This window comes from Melanotaenia boesemani, chromosome 1 (genome assembly GCF_017639745.1).
Source record: "Melanotaenia boesemani isolate fMelBoe1 chromosome 1, fMelBoe1.pri, whole genome shotgun sequence".
In the NCBI taxonomy this organism is placed as follows: domain Eukaryota; kingdom Metazoa; phylum Chordata; class Actinopteri; order Atheriniformes; family Melanotaeniidae; genus Melanotaenia; species Melanotaenia boesemani.
The window spans coordinates 27,932,412-27,957,536 of NC_055682.1; the positions used below are offsets into that span (position 1 = coordinate 27,932,412).

Here is a 25,125-nt window from a genome sequence, read left to right on the forward strand (position 1 = left end):
ATGTTGAGAAGTGCAAGAGAAGCTGAATAAGTCACATCTGTTCAAGGGTGGTACTTATTTTAAAGTAGTGTCATACTTCCACAATTTGGTTGCAAGACAGTGTTTGACTTTAGTCCAGTTATTGTCAACTGGAAGTTAAGAGAAGCTTTTCCTGACACAGAAATCTATTTTTATATTACATTTAAAATGGAGACAAAACAACAAAGTAATGTCTATGACTTTAAGTTAATATGAATTTTTAATTTCTCAACTATTTTGAGTATGAATGTTACCTGTCGTTGATTTTGATGTGTGTCATATATAATAATGTTTTTTAGGTGCAAGGCAGCTTAAACAAACCCATGTGCATGTAAAACTTTAATATCAGTATCACACAGCCTTTCTGAGATTGTGACAAAGGCATAGCCATGGTAAAAAAGTTAAGATAGGGACATTGCTAAAAGTTTTCTGAGCTCAAATCTCAGGGCATGCTCAAATTTTTCATACTATCAAAGTTGCAATTTTACAGTGAGAAAATAAATTTTAAACAGTAACCTTGCTTAAAATCAACAAAAGAAAGTTTGATCTTTTTCAAGCTTTTCTCTCTTTTTTTTTTTTAGGCCAGCCTTGTGCATGCCACTGTGCCTTTGTATAATGCCTTATTGTATTATTGCTGTCAGCTTTGGGATACAGCAGTGGAGTGTCAACATGGCGTGCCAGAGAAACACCTTCACCCCTGCATGTGAACAAATCTCACATAGAAACCAGATTCTGAGCGTCTGAGTCAAGGCTGTGAGCCAGTAGAGCAGAGGAGAGGCTCTATGTGGACGTCAGCAGTGGCCCGATCTGACCTCTGACCTCCCCGTCACAGAGCTCCTCTGTGTTGCCATTGGTCCCAGACAGGATGTGCTCTGTTAGGGATGTTACAGCACTTTCTTTGCTCTTCCTCCATTTAGTTTGGGGGAAGAAAAAAAAAAAAAAAACAACAAAAAAAAAAACTACACGCCCTTTATCCATTTTAGTAAGGGATGCCTTTTTTCTGTTTAGAATTCTTACAAGTTTCAGTCTGTAACACACAACTTATGTGATATTTTGATTGCATGCGCTAAAGTGATGCATAGACATTATATAATGCTGAACAGGTAGGAAAGGAAAACCTCAGCATTTAATCTTTTTGTGTACTAAGAAAATGAAGAACATTCTGTTTGTTATCATTGTTGGACCTGTGTTGATTTTTTTCTGAGATAAGGTTAAAATGTCTTTTCTGCCCTAACGGTCAATGACTTCATTGTATGTTTTATCTTTCCTTTTTTGTTTTTTTTACACTACTTTCTTTTTACTACCTAGAATATAAAGAACCCAGTTGGGACCAGATGGGCCATTGTAAAAAGTAATAAATTTGTTGTCAGCTTTATTGTTTTATATAATATAATTATGGCCTCTCTGTGCACAAACTGTTTCTTCACTTTCAGAAAATGAATTGTTTTAGACGGTGCATGGAGAGAACATTTTTCTCAAGTTTGCATGTGTCATAACGACATATAGACCTTAAAGAGAGCTCAGATGCATGAATATGAAAAGCACTGTCGGGCTGTGCTTTGTGTAGTGTGAAAATAAGGAAGATCTTTCATTGAGCAAAGTAGAAATGCAACAGTGGCTTCATGTAACTTTTTAAGTGCATTAAAAAAATTCAAATTACAATCCTATTCGCAAAAAATTAATAAAACTGAAGTGTGTGCTGTCTTTTAGTCCCTCAATATCTTGCTCATTTATCACAGTCAGTGAGTTTTGACCCTGTCCTTAAGTTTTAGACCTCCTGGACCTGCACTGTATAGTAAAGCCTACTTCTCCTGTTTTGTGCTTGTTTTCCACAGGTGTAGCTGGAGCCCCTGCCCACACCGCTTAGCAAGATGGTGGTGTTATCTCTAAAAATCTGCGTGCGCCAGTGCAACGTTGTGAAGACGATGCAGTTTGAACCCTCCACAGCTGTCTATGATGCCTGCAGGATCATCAGAGAGAGGGTCCCAGAGGCCCAAACTGGACAGGGTGAGATATGGAGTAAAGCTTATATTAGCTTATGGCAGAGATATGTAACACCACCTGATATGTGAACAGGTGAAGAAAATATAAATTCTATAGACAGACGTGCTGCAGAGCACTTTTGTTTTGGCTTTGATGTCCAAATGATGAAACTTGTCATGTAATCAAAGGTATTAGAGGGAAGCTACCAAAACAACATGATGTAATGTGGATTTATGAAATCTCTGATGCATCTTGGACTACAAGTCCAGTCTGTGTTGACTGGCTTATAGTAGCAGTGACTTTGAAAAGGACAGTGGATGGTGCATTAGCTGTGGAGATGGACACACAACTGTTACTGAGCAGCCCACCATAGCATTGGAAAAAACTGGAAATTGTAATGTATGGAGTTGCTTATGTTGAGTCTCATTTGTTTGGTCATTACGTCAGTTTTATACTTGTTTTATACTTATTTTCACACATAAATAGGCTCATCACACTGAAAAAGCAAATCAAATGTGATATATACAACTTGCTAGAGTGTTTGTTGTGGCAGTGCAGGTTTCTTTATGGCTCTCTGGGCTGACTTAATATTTTCTGGAATTGCTTGGATTAGATTACATAAAATTTATATTTTTTAATAGGAGCACTGTGCTTATAATAAGTCAATCATACAAATTCTTTCCATGATGTCCATGAACACGTTATGCTTTAATCAATTATAACTTTCCATTTTTTATAAATGGCAGGTCAGATTGATCTGTTTCACATGACTGCACCAAAGTTATTCTCCTTTTGCTTTGGCATGTTTGCAAATGTACATCAAGAAAAGAGTCTGCTCCTGCAGGGTTATAATAAAAATGCCCCCTTTTTTCTAGAGCTTTGTCTAAGGTGCTGCATTGATTATTATCTACTAATATGATGAGCCGCAATGGGATAAAATAAGTAACTGCTGTGTCTGTTCAGTTTTCCTGTCTGCTGTAATCAGGTTCAGTACAGAGTTGATGTTTTGCAGTCTGTTGCTGGTATAAGGAATCATTTCCATCTTGTTACAAGTCTAAAATGCTGATGTTTCTTTCCTATGCACTAGCTTCAGACTATGGTCTGTTTTTGTCTGATGAAGACCCCAGAAAAGGCATCTGGTTGGAGTCTGGAAGGACACTGGATTACTACATGCTACGTAATGGGGTAAATACAACAGATCCAGTAAAGCTGTAAATAACTGTTGCTATGGAGCGAATATTTGCCTGACTGGTGGGTGGGAAAGGTTTATGGGAGCGCTTGAAAAATATGAACCTACAGACAAGCGTACAAAGTTACCTTTGGAGGTATGGTTGACTGAAATCCTGGAGATGAATGTGTGAATAACATTGACCTGAATAAAGTTGTCACTAGAAGAAATTAAGCGATTAGTACACACATAATCCACCACAACCTTCATATCTAACATTATGTGTGTGGAAGCTGTTTAGTAATTTTTGAATAAAATTCAGATGTTTTATTTGCAAAGTACTGACTGACGAGATCTAAAATGTTTAATGATCAAACAATAGCATTTTATTAGCAATTTATTTCAATTTAAAAAGCTTCATGAACCCACTTCGGGGTAATTAAAACCAGTTTTTTGACCACAAAGACAATGGGAATAAAATTGCATGTCAAGACAGTCGTAACATCTAAAGCAGCTTTCAAAAGCAAGATTTTAAAGCAGCTCTTCAGCCAGCTGTAAAAGGCTTGCCAGCTTGTTTAAAAGTCTCTGATCTCTGCTGCCAAAGACCTGACTGAGTCTGGATCTCTGTGCAGCAGAGCAGCACTGCTTCTCAGTGCATTGTGGTTGAAGTTATGCTGCTCTAAATGCTTCCCCTCTCTTCAAATTCACCAAAGGCAACCCAGGTAGAAGGCATGACTGTGACCAATTATTCTGAACCAAATCTCACTTCATTGTTGTGATTGGAAGGGGAGCAGCAGGCTGTGATAGGCAGCCGTAAAATAAGGTTTTCTGCCCTGTGTTCTCCTTTTTCTCTAAGCAAACTGGATGAATTTGATCCTTTTTTTCAGCAGCTACTTCCAGTCCTGCCTTTGTCCTTTTCCACTTACATATAATTCCTGCATTCCTTTTTGAATGATTTTGCCATGTTGTATGTTCTCCAACTCTGAACAGGATATTCTGGAGTACAAGAAGAAGCAAAGACCACAGAAAATCAAAATGTTGGATGGGGCCATTAAAACAATCATGGTGGATGACTCCAAAACTGTGGGCGAGCTTCTTGTGACCATATGTAGTAGAATAGGTACATCAAATCTCTGCCTGTACTTGGTCCTTGTCTTTAGCTGAATACACATTAAAATTGAATAAGGTGTTAAACATAAATTAATCTTATAATTGGGAATCAGAAGATCTTTTTTTCCCCTGTGCATGACAGTTACAATCTAACAAAATTTAAGAGGCTATGAAACAAAAATGTGCAAAAAAAGTCTGAAAAATTTACTCAAATCATTATAGTTTTTATAGTTCTTTTTCTCTTTTGATCCCAGGCATCACAAATTATGAGGAGTACTCTCTGATCCAGGAGACGGTGGAGGAAAAGAAGGAGGATGGGATGGGAACTCTGAAGAAAGACAGGACACTGCTGCGTGATGAGAGGAAAATGGAAAAACTGAAGGCCAAACTTCACACAGATGATGATTGTAAGTGCAGGAAAGAAAAACATTATTGAGGGGTATTGTTTTTGTGTGTATGATCTTACAACAACAAATATTTATACAAAATGAATATATATAATCCCAGTACCGAGTGGCAGTTTAATGGCCTATTTTCACAGCTGTCTGTGACATCTGCCATGTTTCACTGGAATTTGAGAGTAATATATCTAGAGTGCTTGACCTTAGGTCATAGTCCTTTTTTCCTTCCTATTTTCCATCTATTTCCCTTCAGCTGGATTCTGTGTCTCTGTCTAAAGCGACTCCTTCATTCTCTCATTTTCTGCTTCTTGTTGGATTAATAGTCTGATCGATACTAAGTAAACATAACAAACAAAACAAAACAAAGTGTCTAAAAAAGAGCAGGTAGATGTGAAACTTTTTTTCCTACTCCTTTTTAACAATTATATCACAATCAACTATAAGTTTAATAAATTTAAAAAAAACAAAAAAACAAATCCTGAAAGCGGAGCCCACACCTAAAACCCCACTACATAGTGAGCAGCGAAGAAAGAGAATACACCTACAAATGTAGAAACAAACTTATTAGTCTTCCTCTAAATGTGATTTTCTCTATGTTTTTGTATTTTAAGTGAATTGGCTGGACCACAGCAGGACGTTCAGAGAGCAGGGGGTGGACGAGAACGAGACCCTCCTGCTTAGACGCAAGTTCTTCTACTCAGACCAGAATGTAGACTCCCGAGACCCAGTCCAGCTCAATCTACTTTACGTTCAGGTCTGGCTCGCACCTTAACACAGCTTTATCTCCCGTTAATTGTGTTTTTCAGCAGTCAGGAAAATGTTCATTTGGTCTTAATCTAAGGCCCGTTTTTACACACAGTCTGAAATCAAGCTAATAAAACTCTCTAAAAGCTATCTGCAGTCAGATAAGATTAGAAGTGTGTGATGAAGAAGTGCTTCTTTAAATCAAGAGTACCAGGAAAGCAGAAAGTCTGCTTCTTACGATGGCTTGTTTGGCGCAGAAGAAATACAGAGTTGTTGCTTTTCTCTAAGTGTGGGTGTCTGAAAAGCTCCTCTCAGCAGTACAATGTGTGTCTCTGGGCAGAATGGGAAAAGAACGCAAAGGTGACGGCAAAACCACTGTAGAAATGTCAGCTTGCACAATTCTTATTCATCACTGTTAAACTAATGAAGATCATTTGTATGATTATTTCACATATGCTGGCAAATTCAAATGGTTCCCCAACTTTTTTTTTTTTCTTTAATAAATTATTAAATGTGTGTTCCTGAAAACCAAAAATGAATATCATAATATGAATACGTATGATGCTATGAGACACAATGTAAAACTTATTCAGCTTTCTTTCTTTTATTAGTGAAAATCTTTTGCTTTTCTTACAGGCTCGAGATGATATCCTAAATGGTTCCCACCCGGTGTCATTTGACAAGGCCTGTGAGTTTGGTGGCATTCAGGCTCAGATCCAGTTTGGACCTCACATAGAGCACAAACACAAGCCTGGATTCTTAGAGTAAGTATTTATCTCATCAGTTTGTTTATCCAGGGTTAAACATGAAGATTGATTAAGCATATTGATTAACTCTTTTCTGCAGATTTTTTGTCAGATACAAGGTGTGGGAAACATTAGACTTGGATTAAGATGTCTAATAAATTAAAAAAAAATCCATATTATGAAAAAGAGTGTTGTTTTTTTTATTGTTTTTATGTTTATGGCTGTAGCAGAAAAATGGTGAGCTTATTATGATTGCTTGAATTTAATCCTCATAAGTTTAATTTCTTTCCAAGTTTAAAGGAGTTTCTACCCAAAGAATACATAAAACAGAGAGGAGCTGAGAAGAAAATCTTCCAGGTTTGTTCATATTGTCCGCCTCATAAATATTTATTTTTATATTGTCATGATTGACTATTACCGCTTCATTTAAAAAAAAAAAAAAAAAAATCTAATCCACAGGAACACAAAAATTGTGGAGAAATGACAGAAATTGAAGCTAAAGTAAAATATGTCAAACTGGCACGGTCTCTGCGGACATATGGCGTCTCCTTCTTCCTGGTCAAGGTAAGCTGAGAGTCAAACGTTTATCTTTCGGCTTTGACCAAAACTTTAATAAAGTCCCATTTTATTCAAAGAGATTTTCCATCCCCCATAAGTACAAAATATTGCCTCGAGTTCTTTTCCTGCCTTTGAAATTGGTGGTTTTTAATGGGAAGCTTATATTAGAATTAGCTGAACTGTAGTCAGAGCCTTTTATCTCTGCAGTGTGAAAACTGTCTTCTGGGCTTGGTGTTAACTGGATAAAGAGATTTATGGCAGTAGCAGCGTGTGTTTGTGTAATTTGAACTTTCAAAACTTTTGAGGTGTCCCCCTTCTAAGGGGAACTCTCAAAAGCAAAATCTTGACAAAGTCAAAGGAACAAACCCTTTAGGTTTACATTCACAGTCATACATCTGCATCTTTGTGTGTGTCACATATTCAGAAACACACACATATATGCAAGCAAATCCAAGCAGCACCTCTTTGGTGTTACTGGAACTCAAATATTGTCTGTGCAGCTGAGTGTGATGCTGAGACGATTTCAGAGGGAGTAAGGGAAAAAGTGGAGTGAATGAGACATACTGGGAGACGTCATACAGGTAACTTTGTCAAACTTACTCAGCAGAGCGAGCCCAGCTGCTGGTAGATGCCAGCTGCTTGGAGCAATTTGCTGATTTCCAGATCCTGTGAAACTGCTGTGATGAGAGTGACAGTTTGTGTGTGTTTTATGAAAAGGACATCCTGCAGTTAAGTCATGGGAAATATCCCTGTCTGCACAAAGTGCTTTCCTGACACTTTTTTTTGACTTAATTGCCATTTGAGAGAGGAAAGAAAAGAGGAGTCATTTGTACTTTAGTTTCAGAGTCATCATCAGTCACTCCCTGGCTTTTCATCAGTAGCTTTCATCACCAGAGGACGAGGGCAAAGATTAAATATTAAAACACAAACAAATACTCTCTTTCACATTTTAGCTCACCTAATCTTGTTTCTAGTTGCAGTGGCTCACATATTCCAGTGTCCACTCTGCCTTTTTTTTCCTTCTAAAAATAACCCTCATGAATCTCAATAATACCACCAGGCAGTCCAGGATCTGCGTCCCCCTTGATTAGTTCATATCAGCTCATCTTTGTTGTGTCTATGGCCCTTGATGGTAATCCAGCAGAGCAGAAACTTCTTAGACATTACCTTGGAGAAAATGCAGCTTCCAGCCTCTAACCTATAACCTTTGGAGGCCTTAGCGAGTTTATGGGCCCTCAAGGACTGTGGCTCACCTCACCTTTTTGCCCTCACGTCACAGCCCATCACGTTCTGTCCATCTCCTCCCCAAAGGAGCAATTGCTCTTTTCTGTGCAAGGGAAAATGAGTCTCGCAATTTAGTGAGTGTCAAGAAAATGACATTAGAGGCTTTGTGAATGCAGGATGAGATAGGAGTTGTTAGCAGGCTGATAAAGACATGATTAAGACATAACATTTTAATTTCTAAGTGGGAATTTTTTTTTTCCAGATAGACAGATGACTAGCTATGCTGGCACATCAGGGCAACAGAAGAATTAGGCTTTCATGCTGTGAGGGCCATGAATTAAATTTTTTTTTTTTTTTGTTACTCGAGTTGTTAATCTCTCCTGTTCTCTAAATACCTCTGATTCCAGTAATACCCACAGTGGGCAGAGGGATATGAAAGTGAGTCAGATGAGTGTTGGATTTGCTTCATAGTAAAGGGAATAAAACTGACATTTAAAATTTATCCTGACGTTTATAATGGAGTTACAATGCTGTTGATCAGCTGTTAATTTATTTAATCTATCTCCAATAAAATAGTGTGTAATCCCAAAGGTAGCAAGTTTGCACAAGGCAGCTTCCCAGCTGGACAGTAAAAAGTGCTTAAAGAGCCCAGGGTATTGACCCACATTCCACAAAATGTCAGGGTGGAAGGTTTTTGGCTAGTAAGGAGGTTTTAATCATGATTTGGTGGGACAAAATGGTATAAAGAAAGGCAGCAGATCCTCAATTTGTCAACAATTGTGGGAGAAAATCATGGAACTGTTTGAAAACAATGTGCCTCAAAGAAATATTGGAAGGGGTTTGTTTGTTTCTCCCTCTACAGTGCAAAACATCATCAATGCATTTAAGCACTCTGGAGAAATTTCAGCACTGCATTGAGAACTGTCATTTATCAGCAGCTGATATAAGCAGATGGGCAAAGGATTACTGTGGATGACCTTCATCAAGCACTTCAGTATGGAGTTACATTAACAAATAACACTTCAGGCTTTATTGTGCATAAAGGAAGATTTACATTAACCTTGTCTAGAGTGATGTTGGCTTCTCTGGGCTCAGAGGCATCTTAAGATGGACATTTTCCCACTGAAATGCAAAAATGAATGAAAATTAAATTAATGAGAAAGTGTGAAATAGCTTGGCTTAGTGCTATCTGGCTGTCTGGAATGAAATTAAAGTCAATGTTCTTTTTTCTTTTTTTTTTTTCTTTAGGTCAACTCTCATAATGCTCCGTATTCTGATTCGGGGGTGTTTTAAGACACAGACATTTTTAGTGTTATTGGTAATCACTATCTAACAATTTCTGCAAAAATGATCTGGTTCTTGGAGATCCTTTACAATGAGTTTTACTCCTTTTTCCCTCTCTGCTGTAATGTATTGATGCCCATTTGTCAGTCAGGTTATGTAGTTAAAATATTATTCATTTTCACAGGAAAAAATGAAGAGCAAGAACAAGCTGGTGCCACGGCTCTTGGGCATCACCAAAGAGTCTGTGATGAGAGTGGATGAGAAGACCAAAGATGTAGTTCAGGAGTGGCCACTCACAACTGTAAAGAGGTGGGCAGCATCCCCCAAGAGCTTCACCCTGGTAAGACACATACTTTACTCTGCATTCATTGAACTCACTGAAGAAGAAAAGCTGCAATGTTTGAGCAGAATGCAGCCTTACAGCACATTTATCACAGAAATGGCACCTTCAAATGTTTCCCCTCTTGCTGTAGCACTGCTGGGTTTGTTGTGAGAATTATTTTATCTTTTGTTCATTATCTTCATTCTGAACACCAGCTCCTAATACGAAGTAAGAATGATGGGCTCAAACTTCAGTAGAGACACGGCAGAGCTCAGCCTGCTTCTATTTTCTTTTCCTTGCACATTTTAGCAATTGAACAATGTGTTTTCTGTCAATATCTGTCCTCTGTGTCAGCAGCCAGAATCGAGCAACAAGATGGGCTTAATCTTACAAAAGATCCGCCACTGTTGAATTAATGCAACATATTTTCTGGAGGCTAATTTGTTAGAGTGCCTTTCTGTTTAGTCTGTGTTTTATTACACTGATTTATTTTTTGGGGGGGATCAATTTCCCGTTTACATGTAGAAGCAAGCATAACTTTCCTTGGAAAACATGTTGATCATTTGAAAGGTGGTATGAAGAATTGTTGTAACATTTTGTGTGTGCTGTTTCTCAAAATGCAGAGTGTTTTAGTTTTTATCAAGAATATATTGAGAATATGTTTATCACTGAAAAGTGTAGCAATGCTTTGCTGAGAGAAAACACTTCTGTTTCCTGTATTAAGTCTACCCAAGATGGCTATGGGGTTAATCTGACTCTCTGCGTGCTGCAGCAGCTTGATGTCAACCAACACAATGTGTGGCGTTCGTCTGAGACTAGCTGTCTCCATGGATTCACATTAATCCTCACACTAAATCCTCAGCCTGTATCCAGTGCAGTCACTGCACTGGATACTCTTCTTCCATATAGCACAAAATGCATGTTTCTGATGGGACTATGTGTGTGTGTAGGACTTTGGGGAGTACCAGGAGAGCTACTACTCTGTACAGACCACTGAGGGGGAACAGATCTCTCAGCTCATTGCAGGTTACATCGACATCATCCTCAAAAAGGTAAGATGAGACATATCTCTAGAGTCACTGATGAATCATAAAGATTAAATATGCTGTTGCAGCTTATATGTTTTCAGATCTGTTGCTGCGTAATAGACCTGATCTGCTTTATTGTGCAGAGCGAATAACTGACCCTTATATAATTAAGATATGAAGACTTGATTAGTAACATGCATCAATGTGAGCTATTAATCTTAAAAAGAGGTTTCTGCATGCTTAAATGTATGGTGGGTACATTGGAGGCAAACCTTTACAAAAGAAATAAAAAAAAACATATTTAATGCCACATTCAGCCTTTATGACCTCCTTTTGGTATATCCTGAACCTGAAAAACAGAATCTACTGTATGTCTGAAATCAGCTTCCTGCTCTGTCTCTTTGCCCTGTTGTTCCCTCCTGCAGAAGCAAAGCAAGGACCGTTTTGGATTAGAAGGTGACGAGGAGTCAACCATGCTCGAAGAATCTGTATCACCAAAAAAGTATGTAAATGAGCCAAACTAACAAAAGTGCTATACATATTTTAGGTATGTTAGCAGCATGGTGTAATCTGTTAAGTGATGGAGTTGCAAAATTGATGATATTCTGCATTTTCTTTATAGTAATTATTGTTAATTCTCTTTTAATCCTGACTTTGTATTTATGCATTTCTGTATGAAAAGCAACATGCATAGTAACAACATACAAGGCTTTCTTGTGTTATTCTAACAAAGATTAGGTCCTTATTTACTTCCTTCTGCTTCTCCTGGTCACAATGCACACATTGATCATTCAGGACCTGATGCTGCCTCAGAAACAGTCCCTTTGACAGTCAAAGTCTCTATCAGAACATTTCCTGATTGAATGTATTTTACCTCATTTACTCATGGTAGACTCTCAGTCATTTTCCTGCCAAACCTCCTTTGATGTAGCTTTTCTGCTGTCAACTTTTTACATTTGTTATTGTATTTTTCTTTTTCTTTCTTTTTTTATCTGTTCATTTGCCAAAGGCAAAGTCTTTAATACCACAAAGGCAAAGCAAGTCAATCTCATAAATGCCTTCTCTGCAGCAAAACAAAACAAACCTTTTGTCTCCTGGAGGAGGGAAGACCTTTGTTCTTTGTCAGTTTGTTCTGTGTTTATGGTTCAGTGTCACAAATGCAGACAATCCTCACTGCCTGATGGTTAATTTGTCCATTCACTACTCGCACTCAGCCAAACATTAGGAATGAGCTCTCTTTGTTTCTCTTGTTAACTTCCTTTTTCTAGAAGTAATTTATGGCTTTATTTTTCACAGAAAATGCAAAAAATGAGTTTTTCAGACATGTTGATTATCACTGTTAGGTCCACCATCCTCCAGCAGCAGTTTAACCGAGTGGGTCGGGTGGAGCACGGCTCTGTTGCACTGCCAGGGGTGATTCGCTCCGGCTCCATCGGCACTGAGTCGCTTAGCATGGGTACCATGCCTTCCCCTCAACAGCAGATCACAATGGGTCAGATGCACCGTGGACACATGCCACCACTGGTAGGGTTTGTTTGATAAATTATGTGTAAGCTACTTATACAAATGTTTTGTTTTTTGTTACAATACCTGTCACTCCAGGGAGGAGGCCTGTTAATTAGAAAAACCCTCCAAGCTTCATTTTTTATATTTTTTCATTGTGTGTAGAGTTCAGCTCAGCAGGCTCTGATGGGAACCATCAACACAAGTATGCAAGCTGTACAGAAGGCCCAGATAGATCTGGGAGAGGTTGACAACCTCCCACCACTGGGACAGGACATGGTACTGCGCACAGCACCTCATTTACACCAACCAAATATTCACCTGCTAATCTTATAAACAACACTTTTACTTTATGCAGACATCCAATGAAAATGGCTTCACGATATTTAGCTATTTACTATTTGTGGTCTATTTTAGGCATCCAAGGTGTGGATCCAGAACAAGATGGATGAGTCAAAACATGAGATTCACTCCCAGGTGGACGCCATCACTGCAGGAACCGCTTCTGTTGTGAACCTCACTGCTGGTCAGTGGCTCTGGCATGACTCAGCCTTCTTCATTCTCCTCAGGGACATGACTTAGTGTGTGTGCTAACAGGACATAGATACTGTATGATGCAACTTTCAGGAAATAAATGATATCAAATCTTGTACCAGGGCAAAGTTCAAGAACAAGCAGGCCATTGATGGCATTGATTGACGTGTTTTAGAAACCCTTAATTAAGGCAGTGAAAGTGCACAAACGTAAGCCCACATTTTTACAAGTACATTTTAGGGGTTGCCACATTCTGCAGTTAAAATCATTTGGTCACTTCCTAAGATGAAAGTAGAACTTTTCCATTAGCCTGGTGTTTATTACCATCACTGTAGAACCCATATAAAGTCTAATAGTTGCCTTTTTTCCTGCTGTGGTTTGGAGAATGTCGGCCGCTTTCCTTAAATAGATTTTTATATTTATGTAGTTACATTAAAATATTTTGGACTATTGGTTGAATGAGTCAATGAATCTTAAGAGTTTTTTGTTAAGGTCTGTAGTCACTTTCTATCACTTACATCTCTATCATTTACCTAATGGTCTGTTTTACTCGGCCCTTCATCCCTTTTCGTCTCAGGTGATCCAACTGACACAGATTACACAGCCGTAGGCTGCGCCATCACCACCATCTCCTCCAATCTGACTGAAATGTCAAAGGGTGTGAAGTTGTTGGCCGCACTGATGGAGGACGATGTGGGAGGAGGTAACGACCTGATGAAGGCTGCCAGGACACTTGCAGGAGCTGTGTCTGACCTGCTGAAGGCTGTGGAGCCAGCTTCTGGAGAGGTGAGCGGATCCATCTCTCTGAATCAGATTCAACTCTGTGCCTGTTTTTTTTGCACTTAACGTTGTATCTGCTACAATGAAAATTTAAATACCTGCGAAATGTGACTTTTAGCTGCCATGCTAAAATTCTGCAGTGCAATTAAAGTTGCAACATGTCATGTACAAGAGACGAAGGAATTCAATGTTGCTCATAAAGGTTTGTGGGATAGGTGGGTGGGGGAAATTCTAAAGAGGAAAATCTGAAAATGAAAAAAGAAAAGTGAAAACGAGAATGTTTAAAATGCAAGTAACAAGCAAACTTTTGCCATTTAAAATTTTAGGTCAAACGTCCAATCTTAAGTAAATATGTCACAGAGCAGAAATATCCTGAGACAAGTTTTGTTCTCTTAATAATCCAACTTGTCTGTCCTTGTCCTAAACATAGCCTAATTACATTAACATACTCCTTCACAGCTAACTGAATTGTCCTGGATGAACTGAATAAAGATCCAAGTCTCCAAGCTCGCTGGCAAACTTCTGCTCTCTTAAAGGCAGCAAAGCTGCTTATAGAGCAATCTCCCATGTGCAAATGTCGCCAGCATGGATGCTGTCACCATGGCCCGTTAAGGGCATGTTGTTTTTTTTTTTATGTGAATCATTCAGAAGAGGATGTCCTGTAACCACACTTGACTTGAAATCTGTCATCTGCATTTCAGAGCTTGGTGCTTAAATGCAGCGTCAGATCCTGATTGTTTTCTCTGTGTTTGTGCTTCTGCAGCCTAGACAAACTGTGCTGACAGCAGCAGGCAGCATCGGTCAGGCCAGTGGAGACCTCCTGCGCCAGATTGGAGAAAATGAGACAGACGAGAGGTTCCAGGTAACACCTCAGCCTCTCCATTAATTATTAATACTGCATTTAGGAAACACTTGGTGTCACACGTTATAACCAAGATGCTTTTATGGAAATATTTTCATATTTGAATTATTTGTGTTTAAATTGAAGCCTTTTCCATTGTATTTAGTAACATCGCTCAGATTAGACTTTCTCCCTGCCTGCCCTGCTATGCCCTCCACACTGGAGAGTGTTTTAGTGATTTAAAGCAATTCTTTCATTATGAGTTGAGCAGATGTGCAGTGGCTAAATGTGTTGTTTGTAATTAGATTAGACTGTTGGCACAGCAGCTTTGATTAGATTTATGAAGTTAAGTCTTTGTTAGTGTCACACAGTTAAACAGCACTTCTGTTCCTGTAATAAAAAAAAAAAGAAAAAAAAACTAAGTGGGATTACACTAAATTGTCCTCTCTCTGTGAAATGTTTGTGGATCTTTTCTTGTTTGTTGCACGTACACACAGCTACAGGCATTATCTGTACTAAATAATATAACTTTTTCTGCACTATTTGAGTGCTACAGTTATTCTTCAACGTCTTTTAATTACAGCATGGTGAAAATTATGAGTGCAGGTACATAATAATGTTTTTATGTCCTGCTGCTGTAGGATGTCCTGATGAATCTGGCCAAAGCAGTGGCCAACGCAGCAGCCATGTTAGTGCTGAAAGCCAAGAACGTAGCCCAAGTTGCAGAGGACACGGTCCTACAGAACCGGGTCATTGCAGCTGCCACACAGTGCGCCCTGTCCACCTCTCAGCTTGTGGCATGTGCAAAGGTAGGAGAAAATGTTTTATATAGCACTGACATTATATCAATAAACTCAGAAATTCTGTTACCCATTAACAAGGAAATGTGACTCATTATACAAAGTGTCCCACAGGTCAGTATTTAAATGCACATTACTGGATAAATATTGATTTTTTTTTTATGCTTTGGATTTGAATGTTGCAATTAAAGTGTGATAAGGTTATCGTCTTGGACAATATTGCATGGTAATACTTTGCTGTATTAACCAGTTATGAATGGCCATGAGTGGATTTTAAGAAAATATTAGCCTTTTAATGGTATTAAAACAACCTGCAAGTTACCTGGAGCAGATGAATGCATATTTAGAGTGAATGTGTAAAGATGCACCAGTACACTATCAAATACCCTGAGCCCTCATCATTTAGTTATTCCCTAACTGTACAACCCACATGCCTCTAATTAGCTAAAATGGCCTCTTGGCACCCAGGCTGAATCGTTGCATTTACTAACCAGATCCTCATCTCTCCTTTGCAGTGTGATGAAAACCACCTGCTTATTGCCAAGCAAATCTTGTTCTCCTCCTCTTTTAATTTTTTAGTTTATCTGATACATCTGAATTGTAATTAGTTGATAAAGAAATTTACATCAATGTTTTAATTCCAGTGTAAAATTAATTAAATGTATAAGTCACATCATACACATACGGTTGGAATTTCTTTTTCCCCCTCCTGTATGTTTTTTCTTGCTGAATTGTACTTTTTACCTTGCTCTTGTTGTAGGTGGTGAGTCCTACTATAAGCTCCCCGGTTTGCCAGGAACAGTTAATTGAAGCAGGAAAACTGGTGGACCGCTCAGTGGAGAGCTGCGTCCAGGCCTGCCTCTCTGCAACAGAAGATGGCGAGCTCCTCAAACAGGTCAGCTTGGTTCATATGCAGATCTACATCACACTGAGCTCTACTACTCCTTCTCACTTGTATTTGTCCTGAAACCTGAACAATGTTAGTTACCTACATAAAATATACAGAATACAAAATGGCAGCAGTTTCGTTTATTCTTTTGCCATACAGACTGAGTTAACATCCAGATTAATGAAAATCCTGAAGACTGTGTGCCCCATTCTAGCCTGATGGAACATTAAGAGATAACTAGTGTAAGATGTTTATTGATGATGTGGATCTCATTTATTGAAGGTGAGCACAGCAGCCAGTGTGGTGAGTCAGGCTCTGGGTGATCTCCTGCAACATGTTCGTCAGTACACCTCAAGAGGAGAGCCAATCGGACGCTACGACCAGGCCACCGACACCATCATGACAGTCACTGAGAGCATCTTTAGCTCAATGGGAGATGCAGGTGAATCTGAAAGAGAATTTCCCAGTGCAATAAATGCTATATGGTAAAGTAATCAGTGCTTTAATACTTTGAATTTGATTAACGTGTTTATGAGTACACAATCTTTAAATATAAATTAATCTATTTCTTTTGATGAGAGGTCAAATTTATGGTTGATGCAATAATTAGCTTCTGAGCACAACCCAAAGCCAGCTAATTTCAGTGAGGGTTTACTTCATATTCATGCTGGTATGAATGGCATCACTGGTCAGCTGAATTATTAAAAAAACTATTGAATGTATTTCTGCAAGATTCACTATAAACATCCCGAGTCAGGTTGAAACATTTGGGTTACTAACAGATCTCAGCAGCTGTTTGTTGGGTTGTCATGCCGTTCTTCTTTTTAAGGCACACAGTTTTCTTTCAATACCTTTACCAGCAAACGTCTGTTTTTCTGTTTTATGCCTGAATGTATAAAAACGGATATTCTCAGCCTCAGCTGTAAGATTAAAGTTTGCCACTCACACGTGTGTGATATTGGATCATTTTCCTTCATTGATTAATTAATTACTTAGTGTACTTTTGATTTTTTGGCTTATATTTAGACAGTGAACTGTGAGTTTCTGAGTTGACACCTTCTTGTGGGTGTATGTCCATCTCATCCCATCTTCTCCTCAGAGAGACTGACATGATGGTGGGTTTGAAGGGACTGCTGTCAGCCGCAGGGAAGCCACAGAGGAAAGCTGTCAGTGATGTTAACAAGTCTGACAGTAGAGAAAGACCAGTGGAAAAAAAGATAATGTCAGGGCCTGAAGGTCAGCTCTGGCCTGATAGACGAGTGGACTGACTGTTTGCTCTGCTGAGGTCTAAATAAATGTGATCTGTGAAAGAAATACTGTCTTTGAACTAAATATTGGATATGTCAGGTTATGTCACAGCTGGTACAAAAAAAAAAAGTAGAGAGAATAAAATGAGTAAATCCTTCAGTGGTGGACTGTTGGCAGATCAGTCAGTTGGCTCAGATAAGCATTAAAACCCTTGCTGGATTGTGTTTAAAGTGGGCTTTGATGAAAATATAAACACAAATTTCTGTGTCATTATTTTAGTTTAAACTCATTAGTATAAACTGGAAAGTATTATTAAAGAGAGTTTGAAATGCAGACACTAGTGGAGTTACTGCATTTGGTTATTTATCTATGAGTCATCCAGAACTGATCTGATGAGAAATGTTCAAAGAAAGTATTTTCATATAACTTCATCAATGTCTTTCTGTGTGTTTCCTTTTTACTGATTGAGCATTAACTGAATCAAAATAAAAATTCTTTTTTTTTTATTTTCATCAGCATCCCGTCAGTTATTGTTACACTTATCCACCAATCCTCTTTTCTCAAATTCCTTCTTCTCCTCTCTTTCTCCTTCCTCTCCCCTGCCCACCATGGCACCCTCCAGGAGAGATGGTTCGCCAGGCTCGGGTTTTGGCTCAGGCTACGTCAGACCTGGTGAACGCCATGCGATCTGATGCTGAAGCCGAAGTGGACGTGGACAATTCAAAGAAGTTGCTGGCAGCAGCTAAATTGCTTGCAGACGCCACTGCAAGGATGGTGGAGGCAGCAAAGGTGAGGTCCATGTGAGACTTGAAGCATGTGATTATTTGTCATTTAAATTATTTTTTTTTTTTTAAGGCAAATAAAACTCTGATTTCAAGCAAACTTTTTGTGTTAAACTATTAAGACCCAAGACTACATAACTTTATCTATCATCTTTGCTTGCTTTTTATTGTTGTTTTTTTGTTTCTAAAAATAATATTTCTAGGATGGTTTAGCTGGCTTCTGGTGCTTAACTTTAAAGGATGTTTTACCAGAAGGGCATCTGTGGTTTTAACAGATAAAAGACAGTGGGGGCATTCTTATTTTCATTTTTTTTTTATTGTTCAGAACAATGAACAACTCAGAGAGCTGAGCTCTGCTTCTGCCTCGTTTAAAGTAACCTTTTAGATGACCGCACAGAGGAGAGGCTCTGAGCAAGGCACCTCAGGAACGATTTGTGTGTTAAAAAATAGGGACAAGAACAAAAATAGGCTGACTGTGCTCACTCTTGTTGGACCAGTTTTAATTCCTCAATAAAAGATTACCTTTAAAACATTTCTTACTAAAACCTAGTGCGTTAACAGATCTTTATTCTACTGCTCTCAACTCTCCAGTTGTGTTGAAACATCTTGTTTGCTTTTACTTTACATACTTTTTCTAAAAGTAGCCGGTGTGCTGATGGTCTTTGATACCTTTCACATAAAAGCAAAGATCCTGCAAAAGCAGCCATGTATGTTGGTGTGAACGAGTGAGAGCGAGAAACCACCACCAAAAACATGCACACACTGCTGAGGGCAGACTTAGCTTCACCACTCATCTTATCTTCCTCTATCCAAACTATCCATCTGGTATCTCTCCACATCAGTCCCATTATCTGTCAGATGAATCGCACACTGATATTAATAACTCTCTTCTTCCACCATGAAAATTAAATGATGCCCTCCAGCTGGTTAGTCGAATTTGATGCCAGACTTATCACTATCACAGCTGTATATTTATCTGTGTTAATGGGGGCCGAGACCTTAGTCAGCCGTTGCCCTGGCAACTGATTAATTAATTTAGTGTGGTTTTTTTTTCTTCCATTAATTCTTTTTTTTTTTTTTTTTTTACTGCTCCTAATCTGTATGCACCAAATCTTGTATCCGGTTCTATTTGCTTTAGTGAAACACATGACATAGATATACTGTCACTGATTCACACACACTGACAGAAAACACCACTGCTTAACGATGGTGCAAATTAAGTATTTTATGTAAAAGGTGTGTGCAGTCAACATCATGCTGAAAACATATTGTTCCAGTTTGTCAAATATGTGAAGTCATGAATGAAACCATACCTTTCCACAGAGAGGTTGAATTTTGTCTCAGTGATATGTGGTGTCATGCACACCCTTTTTTCTGTTTCACTGTGGGTGACACTCGCACTTAATTAACCTAATAGCTGCAGGCTTGGCTTTCTCTCCCTCAGCAGGAGACTGGAACGTTCTCAGTATCATTCTCCACAAACCCTCTTCTTGCTAATGTTCCTACTGAATGCATAAACAAGACAAGTGGATGAGAAAAGGAGCTGCTTGCTGATATGAACAAACAAAATCTCTTGACTTTTAGACATCAAAAGATATGTGATTGGGTTAAAAACTGCAGCTGAGTCTGATTGTGGTGAAGCTTATGTCATTTTCAAAGAGTTTTGTACACTGATTTTATAGTGATTGTTTTTTTTTTCTCCTCTCTTTCACCAACTGATGGAAATCTGTGTGTGCTATGTGTGTTGTTTTAGGGTGCAGCAGCATACCCAGAAAATGAGGACCAGCAGCAGAGACTGAGGGAGGCTGCAGAGGGGCTGCGTGTGGCCACTAATGCTGCTGCTCAAAACGCCATCAAGAAGAAATTAATCAACAGACTAGAGGTCAGCAACAACCTATTAGCCGTTGCTTTTTAACCCAATTAAAAAAACAGTTGCAGCAGGAGGATGTTGTCTCGTTAGAATTTAGCCAGACTGGTGATGAATAAATACATTGAAATAAAACATGACTTTATCCCCAGCATCTCCAATCCTGAATGACACCAGAGTACTTAGTACAACTGAAGACATCAGTTGGCATCAAAGCATATTTTACACCATTACAGTTTATGTAGAAGTTTTTAGGCACATATAGATTTTGTGTTATTTTGTTCCCTGAAAATAAAACATCAAGTTAAAAGTATCATATACTTTGTACTGGATTTTTACATTGATAACAATTCAGATAAAAAATATCCACCTTTTCACAGGTTTGATGAATTTCTTTATGCCTCTTAGTTTGTAAGAGTATTTTCTGTTTTTCATTTTAGGGAACAAACTTTTTTTTTTTTTTTTTTTTTTACAGTCAAAAGAAATAGAAGAAATTCACCATTTTATTTATTCCTGCTGCATTTTTTATGGGAGGAAACATTTTTCTTGAATCAAAGGAGACACAAACCCATGCAGGTTAATGTAATATATAAAAAAGTATAATAACTCCTTAGAAATTGCATATTTAATAGTACATTCTTATTATTCTCATGAATAGCCTCGTCAGGAGAGTGAGTTATAGGTAAAGATAAACATCTGCTGTTTAATCCTGTTTAAAATGTGGATGCTTGCATGGGTTTTAATCCTCAGAATGCTGCCAAGCAAGCTGCGGCTGCTGCCACGCAGACCATCGCCGCTGCCCAGAACGCGGCCGCCTCCAACAAGAACACAGCTGCTCACCAGCAGCTGGTGCAGAGCTGTAAGGTGAGGATCAAAGCTGACGATAGAGTTCCTTTCACTTTATGATGTTTTTGGTTTTATTTCTCAGTTAAATGCAGCACACTTTACACTGTTCTGTCATATCAATTAGCGTTGTGTGACAGGATTTTAGACTGGAGCAGTTAGTTTATCTGTACGATCTCCATTTTGAATGTATTTAAGCTTGTCTGCTTGGCTTGTGTGCGCATGTACAGGCAGTGGCAGACCACATCCCACAGCTCGTCCAGGGCGTACGAGGCAGTCAGGCCAAACCAGAGGACCTCAGTGCACAACTAGCCCTCATCATTGCCAGCCAGAACTTTCTACAGGTACATGTTATAGCTTCAGCATTTCTTAGTTAATTGGACAAGGGCTTGTTAAAATTTCATGCTCCCACATTCTCACTGAGTAACTTTAGCCCTACATAGAGAACCAGGCTGAAGGTATAAATAGTAATTGTCGTGTGGGACCCATTAAAATAGACCTGCAACCTCTTTTTGGTGTAAGCAGGAATTTAAAGACACATGGTGGTGTTATTCTTTTAATGCTTAGATGGTACTATTGAAGCTCCAAAATGTTTTTCTGGTAAAATAACACCAAATGAAAATGATTGATGCACCCAGCATGACATTTTTATGAAAATTATTTTCATTCATATCATTTGTTTACATTTTTACAGAAAATGTGTGCATGTAGTGTTTGCATAATGAATGCATTTCCTTTTTACTCTGTAGCCTGGTAGTAAGATGGTGACCTCGGCCAAGTCATCTGTTCCCACGGTGACAGATCAGCCTGCAGCCATGCAACTGGGTCAGTGTGCCAAAAACCTGGCCACCTGCCTGGCTGAGCTGAGGACATCTGCACAGAAGGTAGAGCACAGATACACAGAGGAGTCCATGTCTGTGTCAGTGTATTCAGATAATCACTGCATCTTTTACATCCAAGTTTCATGCAAAAAAAAATATCATAAATATGATCGCAGCTTGCTTAAACAGGCTTTAAAAAAACGTTTCTCTTAAAGTTTCACTTTGTCCAGTGACAACACGTAAGTGTTGGAAGAATGAGATATGATTGATGGACTCTGCTTCTCCAGGCTCATGAAGCTTGTGGCCCCATGGAGATCGACTCTGCACTAACTGCCATCCAGACCCTGAGAAGCGAACTGCAAGATGCCAAGCTGGCTGCTTCAAATACCCAACTCAAGCCTCTACCTGGAGAATCGGTAAGAGAGTGCAGCCTCAGAAGATTTGCATTCCTCCGAATGTGAAACAAAAAATGTTTTGCTCTAAGTTCAAGGAAGTGGTACAAGATAAACTTTCTACCAGCAGAAAGGCATTTCAGCCAAAAATTTTGCTTAAGACACTTTGATATAAAGCAGCAGCTTCTGATTTGTGTTTTGCTTGTCTCTCCACTTTAGTTGGAGAAATGTGCTCAGGATCTGGGCAGCACCTCAAAATCTGTGGGATCCTCCATGGCTCAGCTGCTCACCTGTGCTGCTCAAGGAAATGAACATTATACTGGTTGGTTTTGCAAATATGCTGACTTTTGTAAAACTTAAAAACATTAGATATATGACTAAAACAATCCAAATACCTGATGTTGTGTGTGTATAGCCATTTCTGTGTGATATTTGTAGGAATAGCAGCCAGAGAGACAGCGCAGGCCCTGAAAACACTCGCCCAGGCAGCTCGTGGTGTCGCTGCTTCCACCACAGACCCCAAGGCTGCTGCAGCCATGCTGGACTCTGCTCGTGATGTCATGGAGGGGTCAGCACTTCTAATTCATGAGGCCAAGCAGGCACTGGTTTCCCCTGGAGATGCTGAGAGCCAGCAGAGGCTTGCACAAGTGAGATAATTCAGGTTATCTCAGGGGAGGGTTGGGTCTTCTGCTTATGAACTCTTTTTAATATAATGTTGACTCATGGAAGACTCGGAGGCCGTAAAAGAAGCTGTGGTTACTGTGTTTGTGAGATACACTTTTCTCCTGTGCAGTCTGTTAAACAGCCTCTCTAATCAACATTTTAAGTTCAGGTTTTTACTTTAGCTCAATTTGCTTGCCTCTACCCACCCATATAAACCCTGACTGTTGTAACCTCCTGTGTGTTCCAGGTGGCCAAAGCAGTCTCTCATTCCCTGAATAACTGTGTCAACTGTCTGCCTGGCCAGAAGGATGTGGATATGGCACTGAAAAGCATTGGTGAAGCCAGCAAGAAGCTGCTGATTGAAACTGTGAGCTACCAGACCTCTCTCTCTTTTTCTTTACCCGTTTCAATAACATCACGGGTTCAACAGCAGTAGAATACAGATGTTTTATCTTTGCTTCTGCCTGAGCAATGTTTGCACAAAACAGGCAGTCTCATTGCTGTTACATCTAAGAAATGAGATGCAATCACTCTTAAGCTAAAGATAAATCCTTATCTTTCATTTGTGCTCGATTCAGGTCCCTCCAACCTCAAAGTCCTTTCAGGAAGCCCAGAATGAGCTGAACCAAACTGCAGCAGATCTGAACCAGTCCGCAGGTGAGGTGGTGCATGCCTCAAGAGGCTCCAGCAGCCAGCTGGCTGTGGCCTCTGGAAAGTTCAGCCAAGACTTTGATGAGTTCCTGGATGCTGGCATAGAGATGGCTGGGCACACGCAGGTCCGTCTCATTTTATATATAACTACAAAGTTAACATAGTAAAAATGTTTAATCATGTTATTTTACACATTGATTAATTGTGTTGGTCCTTTCAGAAAAAGGATGACCAGGTGCAGGTGATTGGTAACCTGAAGAACATCTCCATGGCTTCCAGCAAACTGCTGCTGGCTGCTAAAAGTCTGTCTGTGGACCCAGCAGCAGCGAACGCCAAGAACCTGCTAGCTGCTGCTGCGAGGTACCAGAACCAGCCACATACAGTTACAGTTTTTTTCTTTATTTTTTTTTTATCCATTTGACTGGAGTCATATAGAAATCTCATGTGGTCATCTCAGAGACAACAGCTCATGTGAGGTTCAGCTATCTCTAAGGGATCACACAACATGGACTGCACAGAGCAGCTTTATCAATATGGCTAGAAGCAAATAAGTTTCATTAAATAACAGCAGCAAAACTGTGTTGCTTTTGTAAACCCAGCATGCTGAGTACTTATTACCCTACACATTCGAAGATTTATTTCTTGTTTTTTTGTGTGTGTTTCAGAGCTGTAACTGACAGCATCAACCAGCTGATCACGTTGTGTACGCAGCAGGCACCCGGTCAGAAGGAGTGTGACAATGCTCTGAGGGAATTAGAGGTTAACAAAACCTTATAACCTTGTGATCAACCACCAACAGTATCAACAAATGCTTTTATACCAGGGTTTTCTCAGTAGTAGACAAAGACATGCAAATTATTAGAAAACAGTGAGAACTTAGTCAAAATAAATTAACTTACAAAACTCATATTCATGATTTATATTTCAGGCTGTAAGAGGAATGCTAGATAACCCAAGTGAGCCAGTCAGTGACCTCTCTTACTTTGACTGTATTGAGAGTGTGATGGAGAACTCAAAGGTAGGCATTAATTAAAACAACTTGTCCATCAGAACACCATGCATGCTGCACACACACACTCACTCACTTCTTAGCATCCTAATTCTTCCTTTCCTTTGTTTGCTCTGTCCAGGTCCTGGGAGAGTCCATGGCTGGTATTTCTCAGAACTGCAAGACTGGAGATGTGCCTGCTTTTGGAAACTGTGTGGGTTCAGCCTCCAGAGCCCTGTGTGGCCTTACTGAAGCTGCAGGACAGGTACAGCATGATGAGAGCCTGCTCTCACAGTACAGGAGCTGCTAAATGGGTGATAGTCTTTTTTAATGCTCCGATATGATTGTGATTAATGCCGTTAACAAGTGTAATTTTTCATCAGGCCTCCTACCTGGTGGGTGTGTCTGACCCCAACAGTCAGGCAGGACATCAGGGGTTGGTGGATCCCATCCAATTTGCCAAAGCCAACCAGGCAATCCAGATGGCCTGTCAAAATCTGGTCGACCCAGAAAGCAGCCCCTCCCAGGTACGTTCACACAACACATTCCCTGTACACACAGCATTATTACATCATATTATCATGGCATTGTGTTTCTTGTAGAAATACTTTAAACTGCTTTAGATTGTTGCTATTTTATTATTTGCTGCATTTGAGGCTTTCAGCTTCAAGTTTCCTTTGTAAAGATATTCTTGTCCTCTCATGTTGTCTTGACACATTTATTAACATTTTCTGTTGAAATGACAACTGCTTCTTTTGTGTTGAACAAAAATGGTTCATGAGGAAAATTCATTCAATATCTGCACACAGCCACAGTATAAAATCATTACAATTTGTTATTGTAGAACTCTGGCTCTATAATAGATTATTTTAGTGGACAAAGTTACCAACATTCAGTTGTTTTGTAAGCAGATGCCTTTTTTAAACCTTAAAATGAA

General features: G+C 39.2%; 1 protein-coding gene across 4 annotated transcripts in view; it reads left to right on the top strand.

Moving 5' to 3' along the window:
* Window positions 1–25,125, top strand: part of tln2a (talin 2a) — an 89,347-nt gene that overhangs the window by 45,304 nt on the left and 18,918 nt on the right. For all 4 annotated transcript variants that reach the window (XM_041979793.1, XM_041979782.1, XM_041979811.1 and 1 more), the window contains 34 exons: window positions 1,854–2,025; window positions 3,089–3,186; window positions 4,160–4,289; window positions 4,534–4,686; window positions 5,292–5,434; window positions 6,061–6,188; window positions 6,464–6,527; window positions 6,630–6,734; window positions 9,421–9,576; window positions 10,509–10,610; window positions 11,012–11,088; window positions 11,930–12,110; window positions 12,255–12,368; window positions 12,507–12,615; window positions 13,201–13,409; window positions 14,167–14,265; window positions 14,886–15,053; window positions 15,805–15,939; window positions 16,216–16,375; window positions 17,804–17,970; window positions 19,717–19,845; window positions 20,581–20,694; window positions 20,904–21,017; window positions 21,423–21,557; window positions 21,782–21,910; window positions 22,106–22,208; window positions 22,325–22,533; window positions 22,797–22,916; window positions 23,128–23,325; window positions 23,421–23,560; window positions 23,866–23,959; window positions 24,129–24,218; window positions 24,331–24,453; window positions 24,572–24,715. In XM_041979793.1, coding sequence (XP_041835727.1) covers window positions 1,890–2,025; window positions 3,089–3,186; window positions 4,160–4,289; window positions 4,534–4,686; window positions 5,292–5,434; window positions 6,061–6,188; window positions 6,464–6,527; window positions 6,630–6,734; window positions 9,421–9,576; window positions 10,509–10,610; window positions 11,012–11,088; window positions 11,930–12,110; window positions 12,255–12,368; window positions 12,507–12,615; window positions 13,201–13,409; window positions 14,167–14,265; window positions 14,886–15,053; window positions 15,805–15,939; window positions 16,216–16,375; window positions 17,804–17,970; window positions 19,717–19,845; window positions 20,581–20,694; window positions 20,904–21,017; window positions 21,423–21,557; window positions 21,782–21,910; window positions 22,106–22,208; window positions 22,325–22,533; window positions 22,797–22,916; window positions 23,128–23,325; window positions 23,421–23,560; window positions 23,866–23,959; window positions 24,129–24,218; window positions 24,331–24,453; window positions 24,572–24,715 — 4,476 coding nt within the window. In that variant the 5' untranslated portion in view covers window positions 1,854–1,889. The remainder of the gene's footprint in view (window positions 1–1,853; window positions 2,026–3,088; window positions 3,187–4,159; window positions 4,290–4,533; window positions 4,687–5,291; window positions 5,435–6,060; window positions 6,189–6,463; window positions 6,528–6,629; window positions 6,735–9,420; window positions 9,577–10,508; window positions 10,611–11,011; window positions 11,089–11,929; window positions 12,111–12,254; window positions 12,369–12,506; window positions 12,616–13,200; window positions 13,410–14,166; window positions 14,266–14,885; window positions 15,054–15,804; window positions 15,940–16,215; window positions 16,376–17,803; window positions 17,971–19,716; window positions 19,846–20,580; window positions 20,695–20,903; window positions 21,018–21,422; window positions 21,558–21,781; window positions 21,911–22,105; window positions 22,209–22,324; window positions 22,534–22,796; window positions 22,917–23,127; window positions 23,326–23,420; window positions 23,561–23,865; window positions 23,960–24,128; window positions 24,219–24,330; window positions 24,454–24,571; window positions 24,716–25,125) is intronic.